This window comes from Manihot esculenta, chromosome 3, assembly GCF_001659605.2.
Source record: "Manihot esculenta cultivar AM560-2 chromosome 3, M.esculenta_v8, whole genome shotgun sequence".
NCBI lineage: Eukaryota > Viridiplantae > Streptophyta > Magnoliopsida > Malpighiales > Euphorbiaceae > Manihot > Manihot esculenta.
The window spans coordinates 30,112,935-30,133,830 of record NC_035163.2 but is presented as its reverse complement, the minus strand read 5'-3'; the positions used below and the strand labels follow the sequence as shown (position 1 = coordinate 30,133,830).

Here is a 20,896-nt window from a genome sequence, read left to right as displayed (position 1 = left end):
TTATTTTTAAGTAATTAATTTTTAATTAAACTTTGTACCTTATCTATGATAGTCAAATAATTTTACTACCTCAATTTAAATTTAAATTAAAATATATAAATTATAAATTATAAATTATAAAGACCAATAGAAAAATTGAGAAAGCCAAATAATGAAAAATAAAAATTAGTACATCAATTTTAGAAATTTTTGATAATATTTGGAGAGTAATAAAAATTTTGAGAGCTTAATTATTTAAAAAATCAAAGAAACTCAAGGCTTGGTCTATAAATTGCAAGGGAATTTTTTTGGACAAAAAAAACTGCAGAATTTCTCGGGGCAACTAATGCTTCTTATTCCCCACTAACTACAGCACAATAGATTGAAAGAATAAAGAATAAAAACGTAAACATGACACTGGGAGAGTTAATATATGAAAATCAGTTGTATAAATGTTTATGCTCAATTTCCCATTCTGAAGCCTTTCTTCCACTTAACAAATAGATTTCTGCGTGATCTGCAATATGATGATCCAAAATTAATTTTTGAGAGTTCAAAATCGGTCTCAACAAATCCTGCATACTAATCAATGATCTAGGAAAAATTGGAAAGGGGCACAGTTGATGCATGTCTAAATTCTAATAGCTAAAATGAGCATTTGAACAACGCTAAGGCTAAAGCATAACACACCAGAGACTGCAAAGGCTGTTGCGCCTTCAATGACTACTCGCTGAGCTGAAATAGGATGACGCCAAGTAATGCAATGACTGAAGGCGGATTTTTCTCTGAGCATTGTTCAACAGTAACACAAACAAGTGATCAATCTATTCGAAACAGCAAAGCAATTCCAGATTCGAAAATAATACTGCAATAGAAGTCATAGTTGGACGAGCAATCTCAGCTCAGAATTTCCAACATTAAGCTAAAAATAACGCAACGCTGGTACAGGTTTATGAGCATAAAGAAAGAAAAGAAAACACACGAATCAGGCGCGCAAACCAGGACGTGGAAGAGATTAGTGGAGACGAGTACGCGAACCAGAGAACGGAGCCACGGTGTGTCAATACCGACGTCGTTGGTGACCATGATCGTCGGCTTCTGATAGGAGCTATTCAGATGACGGAAGCGATAAGGCAGAAAGCAATGGAACAGAGTCCTTTTGGCAAACGCCAAAAGCAAGAAACCAGAAAGGAATAAAATGCAACACAACATCTAAAATCTGCCTGCGGGAATATTCTTCTCCTTTTTATTCTTCAAATTGGGCAATAGGGCGCCCGCGGACCACGTCTTTCCTCCGGAATGGAGCAGCTGTATAATTACCACTAATCAATTAAATGATAAAATATAAAGTTTAGCGGTCCATTTCAAAAAAAAAAAAAAAAAAGTTTAGCGGACGTGTCAGCAATTTTATTATCCTACAAATCTAAATAAGAGATTAAATGATTGAAATTGCAAAACTATAATGATGTATAAATTTAAATGAGAGATTAAATAATTAAAATCGTAAAAATATAATAATAATAGTAATATCGAAATTATTATTTTAATTCAATTTTGATTTTTCACCAATATCCAATTCAAATTATCAATTTCATACACATCTATAAATTTCTTTAAATATATCTAATTTAACATTATCTTCTATCTTTTCTTTTAACAATTTCAATTACAAATGCATTAAATTACCTTCTAGTATTTAATTATGTAATTGAATCAAACATTAATTATATCATATATTTTTAAGTATTAATTATATATGTATTTTTTAACTAAAAACTATGCAATTAAAAATATCTAAAATATAATATAGTATTTTTAATATATATATATATGATGATTTGAGATTCAAAAAATAGAGTTTTATAAGAGTTCTGTCAAACTGGAAAAAGCTTAGACCTAGAGGAGAGTATTTCTCCTTTTATATGTTTTCTCTTGTGTGACGTATAACAGAATGTGTGTCATTGGGCCACCTGTCCCTGTTACGTTGATATGGACGTACGAGGAAATCAGAACGTTGCCCCATGCGTAACGGTCCCCTGATTCTTCCCGGGCACGCATGCGAATGGTCCCACAAAGTGAATGGGCTGAATTCCTTCCTGGTTCCAAGCTGGGCCGGAAAATAAAATTAAGATTGGGCCTAGAGGGGATCTGTTCATTGGGCCGGAAGAGCTGGGCCGGTCTGATTGAAGAATCTGATTGGAGCCCGATCTTTGAGCTGAGAGGGCTGGACCTGACTCTTGAAGGAAGTTTAGAAGCCTTCGGATTATGAACTGTTCTAATGGGTCTGGCCTTAGACCTGAACGAAAAAATCTAGCGGTCATCAATATATATATATATATATATATATATATTACACATTTTTATTTTTATTATTGTTTTGATTGTTATAAATTTAAAAATTATTTTACTATTTTAAAATAAAAATAAAAATCTTATAATTTTAAATGTAAAATTCAAGGTTTTAAATGAAAATTAAAATAAAAATTAAAGTGAAAAAAAAATCAGATTAGTAACAAAAATGTTTAGAATCCAACTAAAATCGAAATTATTAATACTTAATTTCAAATATAGTTTGTAAAAATCAAACAAGAAGTGTTTTACTCATGATTTATTTGATACATTTTTTAATAATCTCTCTCTTGTACGAGTGTTATATGGACTCTAATTAATTCAGAGTCGAACTAATGTTATAAAAGTTCTGTTAATATTTTAAATTTTCATTAATTAATATCTTATATATGAAAATATGAATAATGGAATTGATAATAAATAATTCATTAAAATAACAATGTTTATTTTAAAAATAATGGTATTAATTAACCGAACTTTTATAATAAAAATTCAAAATTTTCAAAAATTTGAATTATTAGTTAGGGACCGAAATCAACGGCTTCTAAACTGAAACTTACCTAGTTGAAGGGACAGTTTAACTTTGAGTTTTCAATAATATACCACACCAACACACAGTGTTAAAACGTATTATACTATTAAAAGAAAATTAATGGGCCTTATTTTATTAGTATTGGAATTGTTACTATAACGAGAAATTTGGAGTTTGAAGCATATTATATTAAAAGAAATCATTTATTTTGCTTTTGAGTTTTTTTTTTATAGTATTTGTATGTAACTATTGCATGAATTAGGAATTACAGGTTAGGTGAACAAATTTCCAATTCAAACTAGGTTTATTAATTGGAGAAAAACTACCGAGGATTTTATTAGGTGGAGAAAATTTCTCATTCAATTATCATAGTTTAGGAGTAGGGTCTTAGTCCACGACTATTACAAGTAGCGCCAATTCAGGATGTACTTTTAGAATTTTATTTGGTATAAACAGTTAGAATTAAATATAATAAAAAATAAATATTATTGTTAGAATATAATAATTGATAGTTTAATATTTAAGATGGATGTAATGATAAAAATTATATTTACTTATAATAAAAATTTAAAGAGTAGTGAGGGTAAAATTTTATTTATATCGCGAAGTTTACAAATAAAATTTTAATAAAATTTTATTTTTTAAATTTAAATTTAATTATAATTATTAAATCCGTCTTATTAAAATTTAATTAAATTGAATATTAAAAATATCCTTGCTATTCTATGCATAGGCCCTTGATTATAATTTATTAACAGCATGACCTAAATCAATCAGATGCATCCAATGTGGTTCGCCGCATACGGTAAATTTGGGGTACACATGCACAATGAACGTGTTTTTGTTTTTGCGTTCCAACCACCCACTTGGACAATAATTTATTGTATAAACCGTATAGCTCAAACTGCAGGTACATAACAGCGACGGACTTCCACGGGACAGCCAGGATTTTGATACCCTGCACTTGTTTACGTGTAGATCAGAGCGATACCACTGCCCTTGAACCCTAACCCCCCAACGACCATTAATGTAGCCTGTAGCCTGTAGCCAATTAACTCCATCTTTTATTGTTCTTGAACAGTAAGTCTTATCACTCACTCATTGCTTTTATTGCACAAGTTGACGTCAATGCTAATCTCAGCACACACACAAATTTACTAAAAGTTTGTCTTTTAACTTGAACTGTCAAACTGTATGTAAAATCTCAATCAACTAAGCGTACAGCTGAAGGGGAAGAAAGGAGTTTCCAAGAAACTGACTGAAGACTTCATGGTAGGCTGTAGACAGCAACATAATGAATCACACAACAATAAAGAAAAAATAATAATAATAAAAAGGAAGAGGAAGAGGACAACTATTCAGAAAAGTCTCCAATAAGATTTTCATGACGCAAAAATAATATTTTGTTAGCCAGAAAATCAGAAGTGACATTATAATATTAATTTTGGTTGTGTCAGGCTTTGCAAGTTGTTGCTGGCAAAAACCACCAAGAGAGAGAGAGAAAGAAAGAGAGATCATGTCGGTTTCGGTTTTAACAGCTCCGGGAAAGAGAGAGTGAAAAAGAGGTGAGGCTGTTCTGTCAGATTGTCTTAGGTGGATGCAACCTTTATGATATGTTTGCCTCGTTGTCTCTGAGTAGTTGGCCATTAAACTTGTCCTTTTAAATGGTGAGACTCACCGAGGCACTTTTTTTCTTTCCTTCCTTCCTTTTTAAAAAAAAAAAATTTTTTTTTCACTCATTTCACTTCCTTTCTTTCCTCTTTAAATTTATTTAATTAAAAAAAAAAGCTTTATTTTTCCTCTATTAATATCGGACCAGTTACCAAGTCATCTTTCCCTCTTTCCTGGCTCTTTTGTCTACGGAAACACTGCAGCTGAGGATAGAAACAAGGAATGAATGGCCCTGCAAGACTTGAGCCAGATTCTGATGAGGTTGTTGAAGTTGATCCTACTGGGAGATATGGAAGAGTAAATTTCATATCTTGCATTCTCTTTGTGTTCATTTCCATATCTGAAAATTTACAAGTAAATTTGAGACTTGGTTTTTAACTCTGTATTGGCTTTCTGCAGTACAATGAAATTCTTGGCAAGGGAGCTTCGAAGATAGTGTATGGACTTCCCTTTTCTTTCTTCTCACTTTTTTGCAAACCCCACTCAAGTTTCTTTCAACTATGAACCTTTTTGGTGAATCAGCATTTTAACATTTTCTTCCTTTTTTTTTTTTTTTTTTTTGAATGTGGTGATGTATTTGTTGGTGAAGCTATAAAGCCTTTGATGAGTATGAAGGAATTGAGGTGGCATGGAATCAGGTGAAGCTCTATGATTTCCTCCAAAGTCCTGAAGATCTTGAGAGGCTCTACTGTGAAATTCACCTACTCAAGACTTTAAAACATGAGAACATCATCAAATTCTACACTTCTTGGGTTGATGCAGCTAACAGGAACATCAACTTTGTCACTGAAATGTTCACCTCTGGTACTCTCAGACAGTAAGCATTAATAGAAGTTTGTAGAACTGATCCAGTGTTTCATTTTGTTGAATTTTCAATGTTGGTGAGTTTCATTTGGCATATGAATTCTTATCTGCAGGTATAGGCTAAAACACAAGAGAGTAAATATTAGAGCTGTGAAGCACTGGTGTAGGCAAATATTGAAGGGGCTTCACTATCTCCATAGCCGTAACCCCCCTGTAATCCACAGAGATCTCAAGTGTGACAACATTTTTGTTAATGGCAACCAAGGAGAAGTCAAGATTGGTGATCTTGGCCTAGCTGCAATCCTTAAGAAATCCTATGCTGCTCGTTGCGTTGGTAATTCTCTTACATTTCCTCCCCTATTTAACAATTATCATACTATATTTTAAAATTTTTCTTCTTCTTTCCTTACTCAGGAACGCCAGAGTTCATGGCTCCGGAGGTCTATAAAGAGGAATACAATGAATTAGTTGACATATATTCGTTTGGGATGTGTGTGTTGGAGATGGTTACATGTGAATTTCCATACAGTGAATGCAACCACCCTGCTCAGATATACAAGAAAGTTATATCTGTACGAACTAAAAACTCTAATTTTTCAGATTGAATTCTTTGTTTACAACCCCTATTCACAAATGGGTATCTTGATTTAGGGGAAAAAGCCAGATGCTTTGTACAAAGTAAGGGATCCTGAGGTGCGACAGTTTGTTGAGAAATGTCTAGCAACCGCGTCGAGTAGACTCTCTGCCAGAGAGCTTTTGGAGGACCCTTTTCTCCAAATTGATAATTATGGATATGATTTGAGGTCGCTAGACCACCAGGGTGATTCAAATGAAACGGGAACTCTAGTAAGACAACCTTTCTATGGAATTAAGGATCATGCCCATTATCTTGGTTATGATCCTGAAAATAAAATAGAATACCATAAAGTTGGGTATGAACCATGTGAAATTGATCTGTTTTCTTGTCAAGAGGATGAGCATTTAGAAAATGTGGACATTACAATCAAAGGTAGGAGGAGAGAGGATGATGGCATCTTCTTAAGGCTCAGAATTGCAGATGAAGAAGGTTAGTAATTGAAGTTTGCTTTTACAGGATTATTTAGTTCATAATTCAGCATATAAAAAATAGCAAGAACTTGATTCTACTGTGCAGGTCGCATTCGAAACATCTACTTCCCATTTGACATTGAGACTGACACTGCTCTAAGTGTTGCAGCTGAAATGGTTTCTGAGCTTGATATTACTGACCAAGATGAGTTGAAGATAGCTGATATGATTGATAGTGAAATTGCAAGCTTGGTGCCTGAATGGAAGAGAAGGCCGGGGAAAGTGGAAAGTTCACAGTTTACTGATGCAACTTTCTGTCATAATTGCTCTTCACACGGCCACCTATTGGATTATGTGTCATCAAATAGTCCAGGAGCCAAGAACTTGCAAGTTCTTCAGTGTACTGAGCAGGGATGTGCCAATCTACACGGCCGATTTGAGGAGATCACATACCAAGTTGAAGGGCCAGAAAAATGTTCCAGTACTGACTATGCACCAGTTGTATCAAGCCAATCCAATGGCTTAAGTTATGCTGATATATGGGCTCAGCGGGATGGTTCACAAGAATCAAAAGAGATTCATCGTGATGACGAGGGAGATGATGCAGTGAACCAATCAATTTTTGTAAAGGAAGAGAGAATCATAAACATTGATAGTCTTTGTGAATCCAAAACAAGAAAGTGCGTCACTTCAAGCCCTTCTGCAGCTTGTGCTCACTGGGATGATCATGAGAATGAAATTAGGCAAGAACTTAGATGGCTTAAAGCAAAATATCAGACGCAGTTAAGGGAGCTTAGAGATCAACAGTTGAGTGCGAATCACAAAAAGGAAAACGGAGTTCCTTTGCCTTCAATTTTCCATAAAGTAAAGAGAGAGAAATATAAACCTCCCCTGAAATCTCTTCCATCTGGGAAGCATCTCAGTTCAAATTTCCTTACTGATGCTGAGAAGAGACGTGCCAATTCAGAGTACCAACTAGTCCAAAATTTTGAAGCAGTGATTAGGAGATACAGCCCTGACCGAATTATCAATGCTAAGAGTTTCAACACAGGAGATTTGCTTCCATATACTCTCCATAGAGCAACATCCCTCCCAGTTGATGCTCTTGATGTTTAATAACTGCACAGTTTTCTACTCACTTTACCAAGTGTGCACTATACTCTCATGTTCATCAATATCTAGGATGCTTCTCTCCATTGATAAGGGGGAAAAAGAGGTGGCGATGAAATTAGCACAGAGATTTGGTTTACAGCTTTTTACAGTCTATCCCCATGAGGGATATGTTGAGTAAAAATCGAATGTACAATACCAAATAAACATCCAAGCAAAAATATTTCATAAAATTCTGTCTCACATCTCCTACAATGACAGAGATTCCCTCTAATCTCCATCCTTTCTTTTTTTTCGCCCCGAATAAATAATTACTCCTGATGTCAAGTGGAAAGTTTTTGAATAGGCAAATAGCAGGTGCACGTTGGAGGCCTTCACAAGTTCTAAATTAAACAGGGACCATTAGGTGATCGGCTGAGGGTACCACTCTCTCTATAGATAACCTATTTTGCATTTTCCCACCCCACCTTCTACTTCTCTGCCCCTAACTACTACACAGCAACCTTTGAATTCAAGAAAAAGTTAGAGGGTAGTTTTAAAATGCAAAGGTAGAATGGTCCTTCCATTTCTCCTTAATCAACGAGTATATGTCCCGAACCTAACCTCCCCTGCCTGCCACCCGATGAGTTCATAGGCTGAGGATGCAAATTATGGCAGTGGCTCTAAGTCCATAGGATCAATATACGCCGACCATTTCCTATAATTGAGGCTTTAAAAAGAAAAAGCTCGTGGGCTACTCTGCTTAAAAATAGAGGAATCCATCGCCAAGACAAGACACCTTGCAAATGGAGAGGAACGAAGAGTGACAGTGTGCTGTTGGCTGATAATTAAAATTATGTTCCAAGATAAACTAATCCCAACTTGTAATAAAGCATAGTGACGATGATGATCATTGTACCCGAAAGTGTACGAGGGATTTATTTTAATGGAAAGAAGAGGAAGGGATTGGTCCAATGTCGCATAGGTTGAAGAAGTGGGATTCTCGAACTCGTGCATGCTTTTTCTTTTTTTCTTTTGAGCTTTAGGTCTTTTCAATATTATGGCTGTGAAGCAGACGTAAAGAGAAAGGTTGGGCCACAGAAAAGTAAGCAAACGCGTAGAGAGATTCCTTTATCGCTCTTCCCATTTAATACTTTTTTTTTAAAAGAGACGTTGTAAAGCCCGGTTTCCATGTTGAATTGAGCACCAGAATGCCGAGGAAAAGAAAAGAAGGAATCGTAGAAACGGCAGTGAACATCGTCACTTTGTTGCATAATTGCATTGAATCTGTCATCTTCAACCTCACGAGCTGAACCCCTATTTTTGTCATTTACTTGCCAAATTGGCTTTGGCTGTGCTTAGTTAAATAAATATTACTTGGACTTTCACGGTGAAACTATTTTGTTGACAGAAATGGATGTGTATGTGATTATGAGCTGTTATACATGTATGTGTTTGTGGCACTGCAACAGTTACTCTGTCAACTGTTAACTAAAATTAAAGAGAGATCGTACTATTAATAAGTAAGACATATGTAAATTAAAGCATAAAATTACAATTCTTTTTCTATTTTTGAAAAATGGGCGTTTGATTTAGATTAATTTTGTATAGAAATAGGTGGTTTAGTATTTAGTTAGGAGATGAATCATAATGGGACTAATTATTCATTATTTTAGTCAATTTTGATTTTTAATCTATGCCATTTATTGTAGGTCCCACTTAATTTAGACTTGACAGATTTACTATACTAATTAAATTGTATTAAATTAAATTTATAAACAAGTGTTGCATATATTGAATATTTTATGTCTAATGCTAAAATATTTTTAAAAATTTGTCAATTTTAATTAATTCTGATTAGAAAGGTTTGTATTTGAAAAATACAGTCGTTATTGTCATGTATTTTACAATAATAAAAATGCCACGCTTGGCTGTCACAACTCATCCCCATAAATGATGCACAGAAAAAGCACATGACGTAACAGTAGATGATGATCATGCAGAATAATTTCAGTACGACGCAGCAAGATTTCCAAAATCCCATAAGAATGAGACAAATTATAAACAACAAGAAACAGGCAGAAGCATAATATTCCATTAGATGTCAAAGTGTCACATTACCCTTCATCTTTGGCACTATGCTCCATCTTCTTTATCAATTGATTCTCCTTCCCTCGGCCGCTTAATATGACCCACGCTCAGTCCTTTTTTTTTAGGACTAATTATCTCCCTATAAACTCTTTTTTTTAAGTGGTTATGATTAGGAATTTAAATATCTTATCTGATTATCTTGAATATTTTATCTTAAAGATTAAAATTCATTTAAAAAATTCAAAAATTTAAGAATAAGACTTGAATTTAAGAAAATGGACGATAATATTAGAAATTTGCACAGCAAGCTGGCTGAGTCTGACTCAACCAGTTCAGCTCACGTATCCAACTCATTATGTTGATGAGTTTCAAGTCTATGGTCAGTGGACATCGCGGCTCTGATGCAATATTAAATTTAATCCACAAATGTGATGTGATCATCAAACAGGCTGCCTCATGTGGGCTGAGTTGAGCTCACCGCCATCAATAGATAATGGTATTCAATTATTGCAGGGCTTTGTTCGTGTCACTGTTCGGTGCTTCTAGTTATATTTTTTTATGGCCCAACTAGATTGCAACCTGTGAGTGACTGAGTGATCTCGAGCAAGACAAAATATCCTTGAAATAATTTGTTCAAAATTCATATAAAATACCATATGTAAAAATGAAATAAGATTTTTTTATGAAAATTCATTAAATATTGTTAATAGTGATTTTTTAATAAATTGAAATGATTTCTTTTATTTAAATTTTTGTATTATTAATTAGCTCTTATATTATTATTCTTATTTAAAATTGTAATAATAATAACATAATTATTACTACTTATTTTTAAAAATATATATTAAATACATTAATATTGTGGTTTAATTAATTTTTTTACTAATAAAACCATAGAAAAACATGTTTACACCATATATAAATATATAGATGCTAATATATGTTAATTATATTAAAGGAAAAAAGTTAAGTTAATTAGCTCTCTATATATAATTTATATATTTTTTAAGAAAAATGATATAATATATTTTAAATACCAAATTCGTAAAAAATTTATGATTTTGAAAAGTAGTTATTAGAAATAATAATTTAAATAACAACATTAAAATATAAATAATAATAACGGTAAAAGAATTAAATTTAATATAAATATTATTTAAAGAAAAAAAACTCTTCATAAAGAATGACACATAGCACATGACATATAACACTTATAGATTTAACCGTGATAAGTACATATGAATAAATGTGAGAGATCTCCTAATCCACTATTCTAATTTCCATTCTCCATTAAAAAAAAAAAAAACAATGACATATATTACAAATGACAAAGTAAATGACACATTATAATATTATATTTGTCAACATCAAGAAAAAACCAGTCTGGATATATATTTAACTTGACATAGGATAATTTAAACCATTAAAGTAAATACTTCCCATTTCATCGAATGCTTGGAAATGGAGAGATTTAATTTATTATATAAATTTTGCAAAGGGAATTCATAAAATTTGTTTAATTATGTATTTGTGTTGAGTATTTGACTGTGAATGACTGCATTTTAGCTTGTCTAAACAGAAAAAAGACCACACTGCAAGGCAGCCCTATGAAACTAAAATTCTGAAAACTGAATCATCTTCCTACAAACAACAATACGTTGCAAAAGTAAGTTACTTAACTCTCGTTTACTTCAGATGAAAAATTATTGCCAGAGAATCAAATAGGTCTCAAAAGTGGGTAATCTTCAAGCATTGCCTCCTCTGACAAGGTATCATTCTCATCCTGGGGAGTCCAGAGCACCTCTACGGCCTACAGGGGGGGAAATGAATATATGTATTAGATATAGCACATGAGTTCGTACATGATATTTAAAGATTTATCATCACCAGAAGACTGCTGGAACCAATATTCAAAGATCTCAAGGCGTCTTTCATGTCATGAATGCTTCTAATGGCAGGAACTTCGTAAGAACCTTTAGCAGCTAACAGGATTGTCACCTGGAAATGAGTAGCAGGATGAAAAGTCTAAATGGATGTGAAAGAAATAGTAGTATTTTAAATCTAAAAGTTATGAATTTGCACATCAACATGACTGGCTCTCTAGCAGGAAATACAGGGAAGTAGTGTTGTAACAAAAATTTAAAATAAACGAAAGGAAAGCAAATCCTATCAAAATTGTTAAATAGATCCTTGCCAGTAGCTAGCATCTATTTTACGTCATCTTTTAATACATGTTTGATGTTTTCCCCTCATTTGAAGCTTAATAATGTTCATAGTGTGTTATTTACAAACCATGTTTAATTCAATTAATGTACCTTCAATATGCAACACTTTATATAAACAAAGTAGAAAATTCCATTTAAAAAAAGATATAAAATTAAAAAGACAGTTATATAAAAAATTATTTCCTTCACATTTGTTTTACTATGAAATTCTTCCTTGTAGAATTTAATATCAACTGGGAATCTTCAAGACTCCTCCGTGGAAGGATTGAGCTTTGAATGCACTAAAGAATGAGTTGCAAAGGCTGCACATCGCAAATTGGTGGCAAAGAATCAATTCTGAGATATTCTCTAGAACATTGTCAATAGCATGTGTTGTTGCAAAAAAAGCACAGGACTGCAGAGGATTCTTAACAATTCCAGATAGATATGTTGCAATGTGACAGAAAGAAAAAAAGAAAAAGAAAGAGTATAACTACTTATTTTTAGAAAATGAAATAATCATACTATCTGAATGCCAAAGCAGATGACTTTACCACAATATAATCTTTGTGATGTTTGCTAGCTTTACGACTAACTGGTCTTTGCATCTTGACATTGTTGACATTAACTAGAGACTCCACGTCCATTTTCCCTCTTTCTTCACTTGAGAGTTCTCTGAATCCCTTCTCCACATTTTCAACACCCCATTCCTGTTTCACCTGTTAAAAAAGTTGTAAGCACGTTAAAAATTCTTATATCGCTCAACATATGAAATGCCTAAAAGGTTCCTTTAGCTATTTGAAAGTTATCCAACTTGAGTTAGACAAACAAGTATGAACTAATTGAATATTTGTGTAGAAATTTCTTGAATGGTTCACCAGTCCCTTAAAAAATATAATTGACAAATTGAAATTTCATGTTATATTTTCCTGCGCCCTTATTACATAATATTTTCCTAGTACCTTCATTACTCCAAGTACATGAGTTCAAATAATCAATCTCAGGGAACAGCAATTTCCTACTCACATGTCATGAGTTCCAAGAAGGAAAGCGAAATGAAAATACAATGTTAAGTTGGAAGATGCAACTTCCATTTAGTGCTTAAAGACAGTCATTTCTTTGGCAGACATTATAATAGTGAAAAACTATCAGCATATATTCTGAGGAATTTAAAAATAGTAATAGAAACTAAAGCGTCAAAATTTAAACAGAATGAGAAGCTTCAACTTAGTCATAAGAGAAGATAAAATTGGCTTACAGATGAATAACCAGATATGAAGTGTGCTGAATGTCGAAGCAGAGCTAATGTGGTCTCTACATCCATGATGTACCACATGTATTAGCAACAAAAAGGTAACTGCGTCTTTAACATGTTTGATTAGATATTCACGATCGATACCGGTAATCTCAATAACTCAAAATAATTCATCAACATCACAGTTTACAGTAATGCCAAAAGTTCCAAACTAACTACCTGTCAGTATGAATTGCCATCCATTTGGTGAACCAGTGTCTGTAGTTTCTGCAATTTCATTGAGCTCTTTTTGAAGTGAGGGAGCCTTGCCTGTTAACCCAACCTACATAAAAGGGAGAATTTCCAAGTTGAATCGATTAACCAGGATAGATAAAAATCAATTTCGGTTTTACAGAATTACTTGTATCAGACAGAATCACGAAAAATCAAGGAAATAAAATGCAAGAGCATTCGTATATGGTAGGACCCATTTTTAGCCAAGTCCCACCTGCTGACGCCACGATCTCGATGGTTCAATTGAACTTTGACCGATTATATATATATTCTTTTCTTTGGCAACAAAGCATTGGCCTATCTGTCTAGCTAGTCATTTTGTCAAACAGGAAATGACTGAGAAACAAGTAGCAACCCTTGAAAGGATTGGAAGTCCAATTTAGTTCAATTGGATGAAATTGCAATTAATTTGTTCTTTCCCGAGAAAGATTTCGATTTTTTTTTTCTTTCGATGCTAACTTTGGCCTGATAAAACTGAAATGAATTTGACCTACCTGGACCATAATAACGCTGCCACTGTTGTGCATGTACTCGAAATATACAGCCACTGAAATAGCTCCTACCACACCAATAGTTATAATAACAGCAACCCAGGTAGGAGTAGATGTTACACTTCCTTCCCACTCAATCTTCTGATTTTGAGATGATAATGAACTGCACCCTGTACTTCCATGGCGATAATGATGATGGCAATAATGATTTGATGGTGAGAACTGCGACGAATGAGAAGACGACCGTGGTGATGATCGCTTAGAGAAAGAGTTGCCGCCAATTCTACCGCCAGAAGCAGCAAAACCGATGCATATGAAGAGTGATAGCGATAAAAACAGAGCAAGTGCATGAATTGTTGATTTTGGCGATTCCATCTTTGAGGCCAAATTCTATGTGTGGGTTTGGAACAGGGAAGAATGGGACCGTGTGCTTAATGTTAGAAAGGAAACTTAGCGAGGTGGTAAGGATTTTTCTCTGCAAGAGCCTGGGAGTATGTTGGCGCCTTCCTAGAAATAAACGAATTGACGGGGTGAGTTTTGGTCAAATCTTTCCCTTCTTGATCAAAATCGACTTTGACGGTTTGGATTCTTTTAATATTTTATCATTATCACTATTAATTGAAAAAAAAAAAAATTTCCATACTCTCATTTTCGTTAGAAAAGAAATTCATTATCCGAAGTGTAATATAAATATAACCCATAAAATTAAAGGCCCAGCCCAAAGAAAAAATAGTTTTACAAAAATAACCTATATTTATAATTAAATATTACAAAAACTCTATTTATTTGTAGAAAATAATATATATTTAAAAAATATTTTTTATGTAAAATTTTCTTTATAAAAATATTAATAGAAATTTTAAAATATAAAAAATAATTTATTTTTTCTTTAATTAATAAAATATTTTCAATTACTTAAATTTTTTAAATATTTAAATATCATAAAATATAAAAAATATTTTTTAATCGTGAAATAAATGGAGCCGTATACAAAAAAATTCACTCCTTCTCCCTTTTCTTCTAGGGACTATAGACCTTCACTTCATCGACTTTTTTCTACCGCTTTTAACAAAAAAAACCTTTCCTTCCCTTGATTAAGTCATCGGTTAACACTTTTTTTTTTTTTTTTTGAAAATGAAAAAAATATTATTAACTCAAAACCATCAAGGAAACTATATGAGGAATATGGACATGAATCCAAACTCCTTGACCTGACTCAGAATGAGCCGATTTTGCTACAACATGAGCGACATCATTCGCAGACCTGTGAATAAAAGCACATCTTGCTTCCTCATAACTGGATAGAAGCAATTTACAATCTTAAATCAAAAAGATCAAAAGGTGATAAATCATCTAATGAAACATTGTTAATGGACACAATAAGAACCTGAGCATCCGATTCGAAAAGAACTCGATCCCATCCGCACTCTTTAATTCAGTTCAATGCCTCTCGAAAAGTTACTGCCTCAGCACACTTAACCTCCATCTGACTGCTAAAACAATCCGCTTTAGCCGCTAGAAACCTACCATTAGCATCTCGGACTAACTATTGATGTTAGAGGTGTTAATCCAATAAAATTTTATTGGTTAAATGATTATGTTGAATTAATTTTGATATTTTATTTAATTTATATAATTTTTTTTGTTGATTAATCGATAAATAATTATTTTATATTTAATTACATATTTCTAATTATTTAGTTTGAATATAATACTAATTAATTTTTTTATATTTTTATTATTAAAAATATAATATCTCAATGTAATTATTTTATTTTTATTTTTTAATTTTTAAAAAATAAAAAATTAATCCTATTTTTTGCATCTACAATATATTTTATAGATATATTTTTTTTTGTAATATGAATAAATTATTTTAATTTTTAATTCATGTAAAATTTAAAAGTAATCACATTTAAAAAAATAATTAAAATAATGTGTAAAATATATTTTATTTTTTAATTTTTACAAATTAAATTATTCATATTTTTAAAAATAATTAAAATAATATGTAGAAATTATTTTAATTTTTTAATTTAAAAAAATAAAATTAAAGTTATAATTTTTATTTTAAAATTAAACTTTTTTTAGTTTACAAATTTAAAAGTGTATAATATATAAAATTAATTACATACTTTTTGCTTTTGTTATTATTTAAATGTAATATCTAAATTTAATTATTTTATTTTTATTTAATTTTTTTACGATACTTTTTAATTTATATTTTTTTTGTTGTGCTTTTATTATATTAATAAATTTACAATTGAGACTTTAATGATTTTTCATTTGTTTCATAATTAGCATATCATTAATTAATAAATTAATTTTAATAGATGATGGGATATAGAAGGAGTTATAGTTTAAATGGTTAATTATTGATTAACTAATGAAAAGATATATGATTTAAGTTGAATTTAATTATAAAATTAATTAATTATGTATTATAAGAAATGTAGATGGTTTGAATTCAAATTTAATCTAAACAAACCAATCATTAGACTATACTATTTGAGGTGGGTGTAAATAGAGGATTGTCATAGCAGAATGGCAAAGGAGGCTTTCTTGGAGCTGCATGCTTTTTTTTTTTTTTTGGCTTAGTTTGTTTATTATTTTTATGGTTTATTGTCATTTTAATTTGTTTTCACGTGAAACCCTCTCTTAATCTCCATTTTCTCTCGATGATTGTGTCCTGTCCCTGCCATACTGATACGTATGTATGAGAGAATCAGATTTCTGTGCTATGCTATCGGCAATTTAATTCACCCTTTTAACATGCATGTGAACCAAACAGTTCGGAGCTGGACTAGTGATTCTTATTTTGCTAAGCTTTCGGGTCGGGCTTGAGAGGAAAAGACTGGATCTTGAGAAAAGCCTGACTTCAGGAATAAATGGACTGAGTCTTCTCACTCGTAGGAATTCGTGGATCCAGGGCCGGGTCTGTCACGATAGACTCGGCCTCTTGCCTGGACAATGAAACCCAGTGGTCATCAATGTCTATGTCAAACATAGGGTTGCATGCATTATAGTGCCTCAATCTTTAGCCTTCCTTCAACCTAGAAGATTTTGAGTTTATCTAGTATTACTCTCTCCTCATATCATTAACACTTGGTCCATACCAAGGAAAAATGCCTAGCACGTGATCTGGAATAGTACGACTTGCAGTTTCAATCAGATTTAGTGTTTTCAACATTGCAGTTTCATTTTCTTTGTATTTCCCTTGAACCAAACAACATAATAAAAAATGACCTTCAATAATTTTTGTGAATTTTTGTGAAAATTATCATTTTAAATACTATTTAAAAAAACCTATTAAAGTTACAAATCAAATATATTAAACTTAATTTTAAATTATTTTTTAATAATATGTAATTAATATATTTGTTAATAAACTGTTTCCTGACTTTCTCGCATCAGATCCAAAAATAACAGAAATATCAAACGGACAAACAAATGTTAAGAGTGGGTAACCTAAGCAACAAAACAGGGTCCGAAGCAGTCATAAAACCCTAACGATGTCTTAATCTCCAACTCGTACGCAAACGCGGCTCGCATCGGCGCCAAGGAGAAAGCAGATAACCAAACCGAATCAAGTGCTAATACTAACAGATCCTTGGTATTTTCCTGGGAGATCTATTCATTACGTACATATATAGGTTCACACTTTTTTTTTTTCCGAGCAGAAAACCATGGCGGACAAAGCTGTGACGATTAGAACGAGGAAGTTCATGACTAACAGGCTCCTCTCAAGGAAGCAGTTCGTGGGTTCTATCTCTGTTTTCTACTCCTGGAGAGTATAAAATAGTACAGCTTTGTTTGGCTTATTCTCAAATGCTAAACGAATTTTTAATTTTGAAACAGATTATTGACGTTCTGCATCCTGGGAGACCTAATGTCTCTAAGGTATAGGTGTATGAGATGAATGTTTCTGTATTACATTACTAATAGGAAGAGGTGCAATTTTTTTTCGTGTTCTTTTTTTTTTAATCCTTTATTTTCTGATATTGGCATGATTTGAAGGCTGAGTTGAAGGACAAGTTGGCAAGTTTATATGAAGTGAAAGACCAGAACACAATATTTGTGTTCAAGTTCCGTACGCATTTTGGAGGTGGGAAATCAACTGGGTTTGGGCTGATATATGATTCTGTGGAGAATGCGAAGAAGTATGAGCCAAAGTACAGGCTGATCAGGGTAACTGCCTAGTATCTTGTTCTTGAATTTTTGTGGTTCATGATATGTGGGAATGCAATGAGTTTTAAATTTTAGTGTATTTATTGGCAATTCTTGATGGATTTATGTTCAGATGTACAGCATTTTGTGAAATGGAGAATATACGAGGCTTAATTATTCTTCAGTGTTGCAACATCACTGCAATAGCTGGTTGCAGGCAGTAGTATTGTTGTTAGTGTAATATTTGGAAGGTTTTTCTTGAAAGAAAGAGTTAAGAAATGAGAGCCACTGATATTATTGTCTACATAGTGTAGGTGATGAGACGGGTGGAAGAATTTGTTAAATAATTAACATACTTGTGATAATCCTATTTCTATGTTGGTCAATGCAATAATCACCAATGTATCGATGTTTGGTTGATGCAACTTTCTTGGATAAATTACGCATATTATATGTGTGTCAGTGACTGGTAAACCTTGTGGTAATGAGTCTTGGCACATTAGAATTTTCATGAAGTTCTCACTTGATTATGAATTCATAATGAGAACTCATTTCCATTTTCATTGATTAATACATTTTGTTCAATTTCAGGTTACCTTAGCCTTCTGGTTATTTACACCAGCATGAAATTCTTATCATTTGAATGAATGAGCAATTTTCTTCACTCTACAGCAACTGGAAGCCTATTTAAAAATAAAGTAAAGAGTCCCACCTAGGAAATTTTCCTAGATATTAAAGTCCACTATGAACATGGCTGCCACATTTGGTAGCGCCGTGCACTTGCAATGCCAAATGTACCCTATGTATAAAGCTAATATAAATCTTGGAGTTACGACCTCTTCTCAGACCTTCTAATACTGTCCGGAAAAGCTACAACCTTAAGGAAGGGGGAACCGGGGGGGGGGGGGCGGCTTTCCCAGGTTCCTCTGCTGATAGTTCAAATGGGATACTGGTGTAGTATTCAAATTGAGTGAAGAAGGAAAGATGGGTGAAGCCTTGGAGGAATTTCCAGAATGAGCTTGTTTATTGTATCACAAGAGTATTCACTTAATAGGAATCTATTTTACCATATTGATGAACAAAAACCGTTGAATACAAACATAAATGTCCTTTTCCGTGGCAGTGAAAGATATATTGGTAGTCTGTGATGCTCATGAAGAATGGCACTCATCTCTCTCTCTCTTTCTCTCACCAAGGTTTTAATCTGACCATGATTGTCACCAATGCACCCTTGTGTTGCCTTAGTTTTATGATTATGTTTATGTATTAAATTATTGTTCATTTTGATGGCAGAATGGACTAGACACAAAGGTTGAAAAATCAAGAAAACAAATGAAGGAAAGGAAGAACAGGTCCAAGAAAGTCCGAGGTGTAAAGAAGGTAATGGGACAATTCTATTTGGAAGTTGCATTCTTTTTATGTAATTTTAATTAGTTCTGGTAACCGAACAAATTATATTTCTTGCGTGAACAGACTAAAGCTGGAGATGCTGCCAAGGCGGGGAAGAAGAAGTGAGAACTAAAAGATAGCAAAGGGCTAACCTTTTGCAGTAATACACCTGTGTACTTAACATTTTTCTTCTCTTTCTTAGCTGTCAAACATTCAATGTGTGTTTTTGATCTTTTTACTTGAGATACTGTTTGTCATGTTTGCCAGCAGACGTTTTGTTGTTACTTACTTTTGAGAGACACCGATAGATATACTGCTAAATTAGAGTTTTGATAGGCTAAAGTAATTGCAACCATTTCTTTCTTTTTCTATGTGTGTGATGCTTCCTTTTTAGGTGTTTGATATTCCCTTCTCTGTCATGATTGAAATGTTTTTGTACCCTCCAAGTAAGTACGTTTTCTTTAATAAGAGATTAGATTTGCAATTTTCTGTGACGATTTTTTTATTGTTGGGACCTGGTAATATTACAGAGTAGACCATCTTTGGTGAAATTTAGAGTTTTCAGTCCTTGGAGGAAGTCTGTCAATTTGATGGAGTGTATGTCTCCATTCCAATGTCGAGAATGTGAACTCTCTAACACATTGCATTGCAAAATCCAGCAGCTAAATGCGAATATGGATCCAAAAGCATTTAAGCCCATGAGCGATAAGTGATTCCTGACTCGGATATGAATTTGCCGTATGAATGCATTGCTTGGTGCAGCGTTCACAGCTGGATTCTAGTCCGCTTAGAAAGAGAGTGAGAGGTGGTAGCTTTCTGCATGGTCAACACATGTAAACCCTCGATTGCCCACTTGATTTTCATGGTGTAAATTTAAGCAGACAAAAGAGCGAGACGAGTTTAAATTTCGAATCAACCAATGGATTATGTAAATAAATCTCGAACTTCGTGTTATGTTTTAAATTAATTAAAAATCTTGGAATCCAGTTCAGTTGTAAAATTTAACTGAAATTCCAACAAACTTTGAATTTCAATGTCTTTAGAATTCCGAACATGACTAATAATTGAAGTTGTCGAGAATCGAATTACTCATCCAGCGAAATGGCTCATTTGAATTGAAGTATCTCAAATGGAAGATTTTGTAGGACACTGAGATATTGCAACAGCTATAATTCTCCAGGTCCAGTAGTCTCATTCCCTTGAAGATTAAAATTATATATATAAAATAACAATTGGACTTGCCCAGGAGCAGTTCAGGTCCTGAGTCAGATCAACGGTTTACGGACTCAAATAAGTCCTAAATTGGTAATTCAACTTGAAAATCTGGTTCGATTTGAATCATGTGTATCAAGAAATAGCAATTGAAACCAAACCCAATTCGGCCTTGAACCATGTGAAATCAAAATTGATATATTCAACTTGAAAATCTGGTTCGATTTGAATCATGTGTATCAAGAAATAGCAATTGAAACCAAACCCAATTCGGCCTTGAACCATGTGAAATCAAAATTGATATATTATCAATTTCCATTAACAGGAAGCGTGAATGCTGTCC

The 20,896-nt window shown here is 32.9% G+C and overlaps 4 protein-coding genes across 7 annotated transcripts; 2 read left to right on the top strand and 2 right to left on the bottom strand.

Annotated features, from left to right (window-relative positions):
* Positions 1–217: 217 nt before the first annotated feature.
* On the bottom strand, positions 218–1,264 carry LOC110610594. The gene is made up of 3 exons (XM_021750583.2): positions 962–1,264; positions 670–764; positions 218–496 (listed from the first exon to the last, which is right to left on the bottom strand). The coding sequence occupies exons 1-3, from the start codon at positions 1,189–1,191 to the stop codon at positions 420–422; spliced, it is 402 nt and encodes a 133-aa protein (XP_021606275.1). The 5' UTR covers positions 1,192–1,264; the 3' UTR covers positions 218–419.
* Positions 1,265–4,670: 3,406 nt separating this feature from the next.
* On the top strand, positions 4,671–7,725 carry LOC110612428 (probable serine/threonine-protein kinase WNK9). 2 transcript variants are annotated; one of them, XM_021753212.2, is made up of 7 exons: positions 4,671–4,828; positions 4,931–4,968; positions 5,121–5,348; positions 5,449–5,669; positions 5,750–5,907; positions 5,987–6,401; positions 6,489–7,725. In XM_021753212.2, the coding sequence occupies exons 1-7, from the start codon at positions 4,754–4,756 to the stop codon at positions 7,496–7,498; spliced, it is 2,145 nt and encodes a 714-aa protein (XP_021608904.1). In that variant the 5' UTR covers positions 4,671–4,753; the 3' UTR covers positions 7,499–7,725. The 2 variants fall into 2 exon arrangements, with proteins under 2 accessions (XP_021608904.1, XP_021608905.1); XM_021753213.2 differs by having other exon boundaries at positions 4,686–4,792.
* A 2,992-nt stretch (positions 7,726–10,717) lies between these two features.
* Positions 10,718–14,322, bottom strand: LOC110610792. 3 transcript variants are annotated; one of them, XM_021750867.2, is made up of 6 exons: positions 13,789–14,317; positions 13,241–13,343; positions 13,025–13,080; positions 12,321–12,485; positions 11,450–11,560; positions 10,718–11,372 (listed from the first exon to the last, which is right to left on the bottom strand). In XM_021750867.2, the coding sequence occupies exons 1-6, from the start codon at positions 14,158–14,160 to the stop codon at positions 11,280–11,282; spliced, it is 900 nt and encodes a 299-aa protein (XP_021606559.1). In that variant the 5' UTR covers positions 14,161–14,317; the 3' UTR covers positions 10,718–11,279. The 3 variants fall into 3 exon arrangements, 2 of the variants coding, with proteins under 2 accessions (XP_021606559.1, XP_021606560.1); XR_006350141.1 differs by having other exon boundaries at positions 11,334–11,372; positions 11,450–12,089; positions 13,789–14,322; XM_021750868.2 differs by lacking the exon at positions 10,718–11,372 and having other exon boundaries at positions 11,417–12,089; positions 13,789–14,322.
* A 2,892-nt stretch (positions 14,323–17,214) lies between these two features.
* Positions 17,215–19,712, top strand: LOC110610303 (40S ribosomal protein S24-1). The gene is made up of 6 exons (XM_021750164.2): positions 17,215–17,375; positions 17,466–17,543; positions 17,644–17,685; positions 17,803–17,973; positions 19,246–19,332; positions 19,426–19,712. The coding sequence occupies exons 2-6, from the start codon at positions 17,472–17,474 to the stop codon at positions 19,465–19,467; spliced, it is 414 nt and encodes a 137-aa protein (XP_021605856.1). The 5' UTR covers positions 17,215–17,375; positions 17,466–17,471; the 3' UTR covers positions 19,468–19,712.
* The last annotated feature ends 1,184 nt before the right edge of the window (positions 19,713–20,896 follow it).